At 43.6% G+C, this 11,589-nt stretch overlaps 1 protein-coding gene across 1 annotated transcript in view; it reads right to left on the reverse strand.

Annotated features, from left to right (window-relative positions):
• Nucleotides 1–9,443: 9,443 nt before the first annotated feature.
• Dbi (diazepam binding inhibitor, acyl-CoA binding protein) overlaps nt 9,444–11,589 on the reverse strand; it is a 5,672-nt gene continuing 3,526 nt past the window's right edge. Inside the window, exons 3-4 of the mRNA XM_010632313.3 lie at nt 11,062–11,124; nt 9,444–9,736 (exon numbers count right to left, since the gene is read on the reverse strand). Of these exons, the coding sequence (XP_010630615.1) occupies nt 9,663–9,736; nt 11,062–11,124 (137 nt within the window). The 3' untranslated portion in view covers nt 9,444–9,662. The remainder of the gene's footprint in view (nt 9,737–11,061; nt 11,125–11,589) is intronic.

Genomic DNA, 11,589 nt, shown 5'->3' on the forward strand with positions numbered 1-11,589 from the left:
TCAGTGCATAGTTGGCTGGATCCAAGGTAGAGTGGCTTGGCAGAGGGGCATCACAGAGGAGAAAGTGTTCATAGTGGGCAGAAGGCAGGAAGGCAGCAAAGCAGAAAAACAGCAAGGAAGCAAGCAGCAAAAAGGAAGTGACAAGTGACCAGCGACCATCTTCTTATCCCTGTATTCCATCTAGGCTACCCACTCTTAGGGTGTGGCAGCCTTAATCCTACCCAGAACTGTGCCAAACCAATCAGTGGACTAATTTAGTAATCACACACCCTTGATCTCAGTATCATGCACAATCTCAGCATCATGTACTCTAGATCCAGTCACCTCTGGAAAAGTTCCACCTATAATCGTATGAGGCTTTAGGGAAACATCTAGACAGAAGACTTAACACTTACCTTATAAGGAGGGAAATCCTAAATTTAAATGGTGAATGTTTGAACTTAAAAAAAAACTTACTACAGTAAAAGATTCATTGCTAAGAATAATAAAATATGTGTGTTTAAAGCAAGAGGGAAAATTTTGAGGGGGATACAGTTGTCTTTTACTATAGTACATTTTTCAATTTGAACATTTGTTTTTTTATCACCCCTTGTTGGTAAAATGTTTATGCCACTTTCTGTCAAATATAAACATTACAGTGTATCCTCATCTACCTTTTTCACTTGATCTGGCATCATGTGACTTCTGGCTCTTACCCAAAGTCAAAATGACCACAAAAGGTAAACATTTTTAATCAATTTAGGACACTGAAGCAGGCACCACAGTACAACTAAAGACATTCATGAGAGAGGACTTCCAGAACTGCCTCCAAAAGTGGCAAGTAAGTTGGGACAACTGTGTTTGAGGGGGAGTAGGGTATTGTGAAGGGGGATCGATGGCAATGTGTCTTTTATTGGAATTTTTTTAAAAACTAAACATTCACTGTGGTTTTCAATCACACTGTGTATGGACATGGTCCTGACTAATCACAGTAGCTGTATTAACTAGGAGTTGCATTTTACTGTATAACAGTGCTCTGAAAAAAAGGTGGTTTCAACACATAAGGATTTATCCTCTTATGGAATGGAATCTTCAGGTAAACCCAGGGATAATTCAACACTTCTTCAGAGTCCTTGGGATTCAAGATTCTTCTGCTTTCCCGTTTCCACCATCAGAGTCTCATGGTTAATATGTCTGCTGTAGCTTCTTCAATAATATCTGTTTGCATGTTCTTTTTCTCTCTCATTATTCTACGTGCATTATTTCTGCAATGAGGGATTTGGTTGGAAAGGTTGACTTTTGAGGGTCAAAGAGGATTCCTTTGATGAAGGACATTAGTAACTCTTAGTTACTTTCTTTTCAGTGAGACAAAATACTTCACATCCACAACTCTAAAAAGAAAAGATCCATTTTGGCTCACAATTTGTAGAAGTTTCAGTCCATAACTGACTGGCTCCAAAGAAGGGCAACATGGCAGAGAATTGCTCCCTGGCAGTGCGAAGCAAAGACTTATCAAGAGAGGAGGGAAGGAGGCAGAGCGGTCCAGCCCAGGTCCCCAGGGATTCACCTCCTCCAATCAGGCAGAGCGTTCCAGACCAGGTCTCCAGGGATTCACCTCCTCCAATCAGGCTTTACCTCCCAACATCACATGTAGCTATAAATTCATCAGTGGACTAATTCACAAGGTCAAACATCTTGGATTAACTTTGCAATTTTCCAACAGAACATTCCCCATGTAGCTGCTGATTGAAGAATGAGGAAACAGGGAGCAAATCTGAACCCAAACCTCATTCTAGAGTGAAATTCATCTGAACTCAGGAAGTCCATCAGGGTCACGGCTGATCTGTAGACCCATCCATGAAAAACACATGCTTATTTTTGTAAGGCATTGAGTTTGGAGGTTTATTTGCTAACAGAGTATTATAACAGCACAAAACTGACTGATACATCCACCAGGCTGATCAACACAGGAGAAGGGGTTCAGAATACTGTTTTATACTTTTCTTGTTGAAAGAAGGAGCCAACTCATAGTCATATGGAAAAGGAAGGTATTATCAAACATTTTTAAAAAAATGCCCAGGGGTAGATCTGACTTCTTATACTTCAGGTTCAAGATAATATCACAAAGCTTTACATTATTGTCCATCCATCTATTGCCAATTTCTCTTTGATTATTGACATCATTTTTGCTATGGCAGACAGCTTTTTCTATACCACTGCGAGAGAGGCTTTTAACTTAGTCCTGACCAATTGAAGTGCTTCATGGGATTGGTTCAGAGTTAGTCAGGTAATCAAAAAAATCCCTTCTTTTTCCTGCAATTTTCATGCCAGAACCCTCAGGTTAAATCCTTACTCTTATACTCTTTAGGTTCTGATAAGTTTCTGATGTCAGGAAAAGACATGGCAGAGTGAAGGGGAGGGTTAAATCCCCCAAAGAAGGGATGTGTCTCACTTTCCTCATCACTGGGAAAAATATGTACCTGATACTCACAAGCTAAAAAAGGAGAGGCTTACTTTGGCTCACATTTTTAGTCTATAACTGGCCAGCTCCAAGTAGGAAGATCTGGTAGAAAGGCCTTGATGGAGAATATCATGGTGACCCGGAAACAGACAGAAAGCAAGAACCAGCAGGGAGATACATCCCTCCAGGTCATGACCTGCCTCTAACTAGGCCTCACCTTCTAAGCACAAGTCAGCTCTAGTGCCCCTGTTGTCCAGTCCTCTTCCAAAAGCCCTACCTGAGTAACGAGGCTCTTGGGGGACATCTAGATATAAACCATGACAGGATGCTAGCCCAAGAACATGTGAACACAAAAGATACGTAGTCTAAGATTGGGGAGAGTGAGGGTTTCCTCAACCAGAATGTCTGAATTTTTTTTTTCTGGTGCTGGAGGTTTAATCAAGGCCATTGCACATTTTAGACAAGAGCTTTACACCAAGCTACATCCCCAGCTCCTAGAATATCTTAAATTTGAAAACCCTAAAAATCATTGATTTGTTATATATTCATTTAAAAGTCTTTTGCCACCAGGCATTTAGCTCAGTGGCACTGAGCCTACCTTGCAAGTACAAGGTCCTGAATTCGATCCCTGGTACCGGAAAAAAACAAAGGTCTGCTGAATGACAGCTGTTATGTATTGATGCTTCTATTATGTAATCAAGCACTTTAATATCCTCGTTCACTCTTGAAAATTAGAAATCATTCCTATTTAATATACAAAAACTCCAAGATCAGAGAAAATAAATAACTTAGGCAAGATCACAAAGAACAAAAGTAGCCCTTCTGTGATTCAAGCTCAAATCTGTCTGCAAAGCCCATTCCCCAAATACTGCCTGACAGATTGGTATGGCCACCCTCTTCAGGTGGACATTGAGTGAAACTGCTGAAGACCAATCAGCCCTCTCAGTCCCTCCACTTTGCAGTCCCACTTTCTGTGGCAAATCTCCTTCTAGAAGCTGAGATCCTGGTGCTGGTGGGCAACTTCTCAGTGTGGTCCCTGTGGCAGCAACCTGAGCTCTACAGCAGTCCCTCCTCATCCATGATTTGAGTTCTGCAGTCAGTTGTGGTCTGACAATATTAAATAAAACATTGCTGAAATGCACAGTTGAAATTGTGTGCTGTCCCAAGCAGTGTGATAAAACCTCATGCTGTACCCTCTCAGATGTGACTCATCCCTTTATCGAGCATATGCATGCTATATATACTCTATGCCCACTAGTCACCTAGTAGCTATCTTGGTTATCAGATCAACTGTCTTGGTATTGGTGCTTGTGTTCAAGTAACCCTTCGTAATGTCCCTGAAGCGCCAGAGGAGTGATGCTAGCAATTCAGATATGCCAAAGAGAAGCTGTAATAGGCTTCCTTTCAAAGTGCTTTGAGAGAACACAATCACGCAACTTTTAAAAATAGTATATGGTCACAAAGTTTTATTATTACTCTCTTAAGGTGATTAAAATTAAACTTTATGATAGATATATATGTGTAGCAAAACATCAATAGGCACAGGATTTGCTACATACCCAGTTCCAGGCATCCTCTGGGAGTTTTGGAATGTATCCAGCATGGTTTAGCAGTGACAACTGCACAGTAGCTCTATATGAGGTCACATTGAGCACAGGGGTTAGGAGTTTCTGTGGTGGTAGGGAACAGTTTAACTCTCCACAACGGAGTATTTGGGGCTCCACATGGAACAATCTTAGGCTGCTCAACATTATTCTTCTTAGGTATAGAGATAATCTGATGCTAATTTCCTTAGAAAGAGTTTATAAGGCTATCTTTACAGAGACATAAAAAAGAAAACTTTTGCCATCTAGACTTATGCTCATTCCCGGTTTAGCAAGAACACTTATTAAAAAATCATAAAACATAAGAAAAAGCTGAGGACTCATGGTCAGTCTTTTGGGGTGGAGCTATATCCAAGGCAAGGTGTGGCCAAGTGGGGTGGGAGTGGTGGTGGTGATGGTGTTGTCTCTTCTTGGAGGGGAAAAGGGCCCCAAGGGCAATTCTGCTGCACTGAGCTTATATACAGCTCCTTGAAGCAAGCATGAGTCTTGGTTATCCTCACACTTTAAGGTCTAGCACAAAGCTTCCTTATGTCTCAGTTTCTTCATAGCTATTCCTAGTCCATTAGAAAGGACATGGAGTGGAATCACAGAAACAAGGGAAGAGACATCCTGACTTTCTCTGTTACAGTGCTGCCAAAAGCACAGGACCATTTGGCCCTGACTCAGGCCCCAAAGGCACAGCTCTGCATAACTGACTTGTCTCGGCTTATCCTCAACTCCAAATACTTATAATTTATTTCTAAGCACCTTCAATCATCTGCCTATTTATACCACCCCCTCACAACTTCCCAGCTTTGCTCTGGTTAAGATAGCCACCCTGGGGCCTTCCCTTTCCCTTCCTCTGGCTCTCATGGGACACTAACCTGCTCAGCCCCACTTTACTGATGAAGAAACTGAGACTTATAGAGGTAACAAAACTTGTCCTTGCCTATGAAACTTAGGCGGTGGCTGAGCCAAAGGCTCCTCACCTGACAACTAGTGACACTCCTCTGTTCCCTCCTGGCCTCTAGGCTTCTAGATCTTTGAACTACTCTGGAGTGAGAGCACACTCTTGGATGACCTGCATTTACTGGCATGGTTGATTCGCAAACTACTGGAGCACTGTCAAGGAATGGTCCAGGCCCAGGACTTGTCCAGATGGCTGAAGGGATGTACCAGGGTGAGCGTGTGCTAGAAGATGTTATGGTTTGAGTTTAGATGTCTCCCTAAAGCCTCATGCAGATGAGGTGGAACTTTCTTTTGTAAAGGTAGCTAAATCTGGAATGTGTGATGCTAGGATTAAGGGTGTATGATTACTAAACCACTACATGTGAGTGATTAGTTTGGCACCACCCTAATCCCAGTAGTCTGAATAAAAGGGGTGGAAAGATGTTCAACCCTCTTGTTACCTCAGCTGCCTTGTTGCACACCACTTGTTCTTCCTCTGCGATGCCTGTTTGCCATCTCTGCCTTGCAGCCAGCTAATTATGGACTGAAACTTCTATGAACTGTAAGCAAACAAATTCCCTTCCTTTTAACTTTTGGTGCCAGGTATTTTGTCTCAGCAACAAAAGAAAACTAACTAACCCAGAAGACCTCCAGGAATCTAGCAAGTTGTTGTTTATTTAGCATTATGCTAAGCACTTGACCTGTTTGTTTGGCACTGTGAGGTACAGATTCTACCATTTTCCAGATGGAGGAACTAAGGCTCTTGGAGAAGTGATTAATTACCTGAGAGTGGGATTTACCAGTCTGTCACAAAGCCACACTGGAAGTAAAACATACCTGAGGTGCTGTGGGCCCCTCACAGAGGATGAAGGAGCCCCCTGCCCTTGTCCTAGCTGATGGGCTATACATGGGTCACTGTGGAAGCCATAGGACAGCCCCTAAGGCTGCTGCTAACTCACTCTTAGGACATCAGGCTGACACTGCTTTCCAAGGAACAGGTACAGCTGCTTCTAGTGAGAAGGGGGATACCTCACCAATCTGGCCAAGCCCTAGAATCAATCTCCTGAGGTGCTTAAAAAGCACAAGTCATAGCCCCACTCCAATGTAGAGATTTGACCTCTTTGGCAAGCCATGCCGCAAGACTCCTCAATCCTTCCAAGTACAGGATTTCATATCAGCAGCTAACATTAGCCCAAGACCGTGTCACTCTTACCACCTGACAGAGAGTAGAGATATAGAACTATGTGGTGGCTGGAGATCATGAGAGGGACCATGACAGAAGGGGACACGTAAGATCTTCCTGTCCAGAGAGCTCTGAGTCTGGATCCACTACAACCCCCAAGCCTTTATTTCCTCATTTAAGTATTGTGCACAGCAAACCCAATTACACAGGGAGTAGTCCCTCCGCTATCTGCAGTCTGCTTTCATTTCCCTACAATCAACCATGGTCCAAGAATTTGCATGGAATAAACAATTCATAAGTTGTAAAGAATGCATATTTTATTATTAGCTTTGTTAATCTCTTACTACAATAATTTATGAAGTTTTATATTAGATATACACATAGGGGTGTCTTACTTTCTTGTCACTGGGTCAAAATAACTGATGCTTGCAACATAAGGAGAGATTTATTTTAGTGCAAAGTTTCAGGAGTTTCCATCCACAGTCGGCAGGTCCCAAGGCAGAAACAAGATGGCAGAGGGGCATGGTGGAGGAACAGGTGCTCAGCCCATGGCAGCAAGGAAGCAGAGAGAAGGGAGGAGCTGGAGACAAGAATATACCCTTCTAGGCCCCACCTCCTAACAGCACATTCAGCTACTGAACTCATAAATGGATAAATCCATTGATGGGTATAGCGCGACGAGACCAGTCACTTTCTAAACATAGATCTAAGCCATGGAAAGGGATGGACAGATAGACAGATGTAGAGACATAGATGATTTGGCATTGTCCATAATTTTAGGCATTGTGCAACATCTTGGAACATTTTCCCCAGGAACAAGGGAGATTACTGTCATGAGGTATAATCTCCACCTAAAAGACTCTGGGGAGAACAGGAGAAGCAAAGAACCTGCATCAGAGTCTGGCTCCAGAAAGTCCTTAGTAATTGATAGTCATGGTGGCCCCAGTAGGCCTTGAATCCAAGCACTCTTACTTCAATATAATGGTTCTTTCCCATCCTGCAAGAGAAGCAATATCAAGTAGCCATTATACAGCCTCAGCACAGTGTAACTTCAGAGTGCCACCTTGGTCTGTCTTCATAAGCCTATTCGCTGATTCTGGCCAGTAGTAAGGTGCAGACATGGTTCCCAGGCTCCAGTCTGCTGGGCAAGCTGCCTCTCCCAAGCCAGAAGCAGATTAGAATACTTGCGCTGGTGGTTCTTATCCACACTTTCCAGTGTTAACTAATGGAATGGAAATTTGTGTGTGGACTAAGTCCTTGACTCACATAACTGTTGCAAGTGACAACTGTCAGGAACAGACATGGTTTGAAAGCTGGTGGGGGAAATGATTCTTGATAAAGTGCCAACATTGGACACTGAATATGCCATGACATGGGCCTCTCCCAGTCTGACTGCCCACCACTGCCTTCAGGGTGGGTAGGAGTCAGATCTAGGCAGAAACAAAATCTTGGGCTTCATTTAAGATTTTTTAAAATTTGTTTTAGTCTTTTTTTATTCTTTTGGTGGGATGTGCTGGGACAGAACCCTAGGCCTTGTACACGTTAAGCATGTATTCTATCACTGAGATATAATGCCAACCCTTTAAATTTTTTAAAAGATGAGGCCTTGATCTCTTTTATTGCCCAGGTGGGTCTTAAAATGCTGTACTCAAGTGATCCCAGCTTCCCAAGTAGCTGGGACTACAGATACATGCTACTGTGTTCCTCTTTGATTGTGAAGCAGCCAATAAACAGAGGAAATGACCCATATACAGATACACATAAGAAAGGGTATGGCTTTCTACTGCTTCCCCCTTGGGTCTCAGATGTGCCTGTGAATTTGGTGATCTTGGCACCATTGGTAGAATGGAGTCAGGTCGGGGGAGAGGACTGAAGGTTCTCTGCATCAGTGGCACCTAGGAAAACCAACTTCATTGTAAATGACACTGCTACACAGTAAGTCCCGGCCCCTGAGCTGCGTGGGTGGGTTTTGGGCCTTGATTCCCTTGCTTTGCTGGAGTGACCTTGTTTACATCTGAGCTAAGGGGCTAGAACTTAAGGTATGACTATTTGCAACTGCTGTTTACTTACTCAGATTGCCTTTTACATGCCTATCACATGCTGTTCCCTATTGACTAAGATCAGATGCTAAGCCTCTCCACTCTCAGTGCTGTTTTATCAAGGGTATTCCATACTCTGGCCACACTAGCTCCCTGGTGTTCCCATCTCTTGAGCTTCAGGCTTCAGATCCATCCTGCATTTGAAAGTCAGTTCTCAGCTTATGTATTAGTGGGATGATCTTGGGCAAGTTATTTTCAGGCATTACTGTTCTTCTAGGTGCAAGGTTGAACTGTCTAAGACCAGGGAATGTGTTTTGGCAGAAAGAAACTTCAAGCTGCCCAACCTGAGACAGCGTCTCCTAAATTCCTTTGAGTCTCAGCATCTTCTCTGGCAGAACAGACAAACTACCCATTGTGGGACTGGAGAAGTGCTACAAGGGACATTTCTGGCCAGGAACATTTGTTAATTTATTTTTCTTCTTTCACCCTTTGACACAGAATCTTGCAAAATTATCCAGGCTAGCCTCTGAGTGCTGGGATCATATCCTGGCCCTGATCTTTGGGGTGTGGTGCTGGGGCTGGAACCCAGAGCCTTGCAACATGCAAGGCAAGCACTCTACCACTGAGCCGCATCTCTAGCCCTATTCCTTTGTCCTTTAACAAATGAAGTCCTCCGGTCAAACTCCCACCTTTCTTCTCTGCAGCCTTATGACGTCCTGTTCCCCCTCATGCCCACTGGAGAATTCCTGGGTTCACTGATGGTTGCCCCCATGCTACAGCCTGTGAACAAGTTTCCACAGGAATCCTGGCAATACCTCTTGCCAGATGTGCGTTCTATTTCTGACAAGAGTTCCTACTCTTAATGATATTCTCTGGATCAGTGCACTGGTTAGACTTCAGATGAACCTCAAACATCTGTCAATCTCACCTCCATCAGAACCCAAGGCCAGCCACACCCTTGACAGACTGGAAATACAAGCAGACTGAAGTGTAAGCTGGCCTACCTGATCTTCCTTGGTGTGGCTAGAATTGGAAAGGAGGAAAAGCCATTTCCAAAACATTTTTCTTTATGGAGGTTGAGAACATGTAGGGGCATGGAAACAGGTGGCACCACCTGCCTCACATCCTGGCAGTGTGGTGAGGAAGGCAGGCCAAAGCCCTTCCAGAGGACATCTTTAGCAGAAGGAAGTGGGGGCTGGAGATAGGAACAGGGTAGGTGAATTACTTTAAGAAACTAGATGAACAAAGAATTCAAGTAACAAATATATTTGAATTTATTTTAGATAAAAACTACTGGGGGAAGGGAGAGGTCAGTGACCATTCCTGCTCCTAATCTGTTAGAGCCACATCCTGGAACACACTGAGGAACTACAGTAACTGACTACTTTCACATCACCCACAGTATTAGAAAAAACAAGGCATTATATCGTTTTAGGTTAAATGTGTGGCTGGCGACCAAATCCAGTTTGTTACATTCCATATTTGTTCTTTAGCTCTTCCACTTTGTCGATGTAAGCTTTCATGGCACTTTCCTTGGAAGTCCCTGGAAGGAATCAACAAGATTATGGTAGCATCATAGTAGGAAAGTAGTTGGCTCTAGGGTTTTGGTCAGCCTCACTTTAACTTTCCAAGACTTAGTTTCTTTGCTGGAAAGTGGGAGTATATCTACATCTTGGAGACATGCTGAGGCCTAGACTTGAAGGACCCAAGGAACCCTTCACTCCATAGAGCACATCACACATGGTGGGCCTGGCCCAGGGCCAATCCTGTGTGTGTGTGGAAGCCATCAGATTGAGCCTTGGTCTTCTAGATAGCCAGGCAAATGCTGCTGGGGTAACTTGTTGGTCCTGCTAATTTCATGGTTGGCTTTGGCTTACTGTGTATTTCTGTGTTGTGCTTTTATCTCCCAGAGCTGCTAAGCTGGCAGTGAAAAAGGAAAAGCAACCAGCCACTTTCTTCTCCCCAGAGAGAAGCTATAAGGAGAGGTTCTAGGCTCTGAGCAAAAGCAGCTGTTTATTGGAGAGGAATGAGACCAATCTTTGTCTCCTTGCTGCAGCACAAAGGACACCGAAGAAATCCTCAGGGTCAGTTACACCCTGTTTCCTGGTTTCTCCAGTGAAGAGTGGCCCTCTGGGGCTGATTCTAAAACACTCAGGGCCTGAGAATGGTGTGGAAGTGCTCAGTGAAAAGGGATAATCAGACAGGCATTCCCCTGCTGCAAATCCTAGGATTTTATAGTATTTACTGTATTGTGCCCTTTCTGAATTCATGGGTTTCTCATTTGCAAGAGACAGAGAGCTTATTCAGCATCTAGCTAGTGAGGACACAAAAGCTGCCAGAAGCTTTGGTGCCAACTTCTGAGTCTTGCTGCCTTGGAGGCACGTGATTTACTAGGAGCTTGGATATTCCTTGGCTGTTGGTATTCAACAAATAATAGCTCCATTCACAGAGCCTACAAGCGGCTGGCCACACATTACCTCATTCCCTTCTTTCATGTGCCCTTCTGGCTGGATGAGAACTGGGGAGGGCCACTCCAGCTACGGGGTCACTGCCTGGTCTTGTGGGGGAGAGGCAGGTGTGGACAGGGAACCAGCCCTTATTCTGAACATGTCCAAGGCTCGTGCCAACATTGCCTCCTGACATGTTTCTCAGTGGCCTGGCCCTGCAGCCTCTCCTCTCCAAATGATGCCTCTGCTCAGAGATGTGCTTTAAGAAAGTAGGTGGCCCAGTTTTCTCCCACTCTGGCACAAGCCAGGCTGGTTTCCAGCATGTGCCTCTGAAGTTTCCTCCCCTCAACCCCTCCACTCCATGATGAAGAGTCTTTCACCACTGGGCTTTGCAAAGGAGGGGACTGACTGGGACAATTACCTTTCAGCTGATTCCAGGCATCCCACTTGGCTTTGCCCTTGAGGTCCAACATCCCAGGCCGCTCTCAAGTAAGAAAAGAAAAGACCTTAGATTTGCTTTATTTTAAGCTTCCTTTCTATGAAAGCCACCTTTTATTGCATGGATTCCTTCTAAGCCCTGTCATGTAGTTAAAACAGGTCTTACATACGAAATCTAGATGTAAAGAAATCCAAATTTAAAATCTAGAGAAAATAGGACTGTTCTCATTACAAGACAGTTTTTGAATTGCAAGTTAAATACCTCCAAAATTTCTCCTTTTAATAACTGTACCATAATAAATTCTTTTAAAAATCTATTCACATGACCCAAACTTCAAAAGTTGCAAAGGCAAAGGGTAATACAGTGGTATCTCAATTCATGACCTTAAATCTTTCCGTGATTCTGGTCACAAACCGAACTGGATGGCGACTGAATCAAATTTCACTGTGAAGTCAACATCATTGAACCTAACTACTAATTTTTTTTTTTTTTTTTTTTTTTTTTTTTTTT

The sequence above is a fragment of the Fukomys damarensis genome, unplaced genomic scaffold, assembly GCF_012274545.1.
Source record: "Fukomys damarensis isolate Sample0158 unplaced genomic scaffold, DMR_v1.0_HiC HiC_scaffold_29, whole genome shotgun sequence".
Lineage (NCBI taxonomy): Eukaryota > Metazoa > Chordata > Mammalia > Rodentia > Bathyergidae > Fukomys > Fukomys damarensis.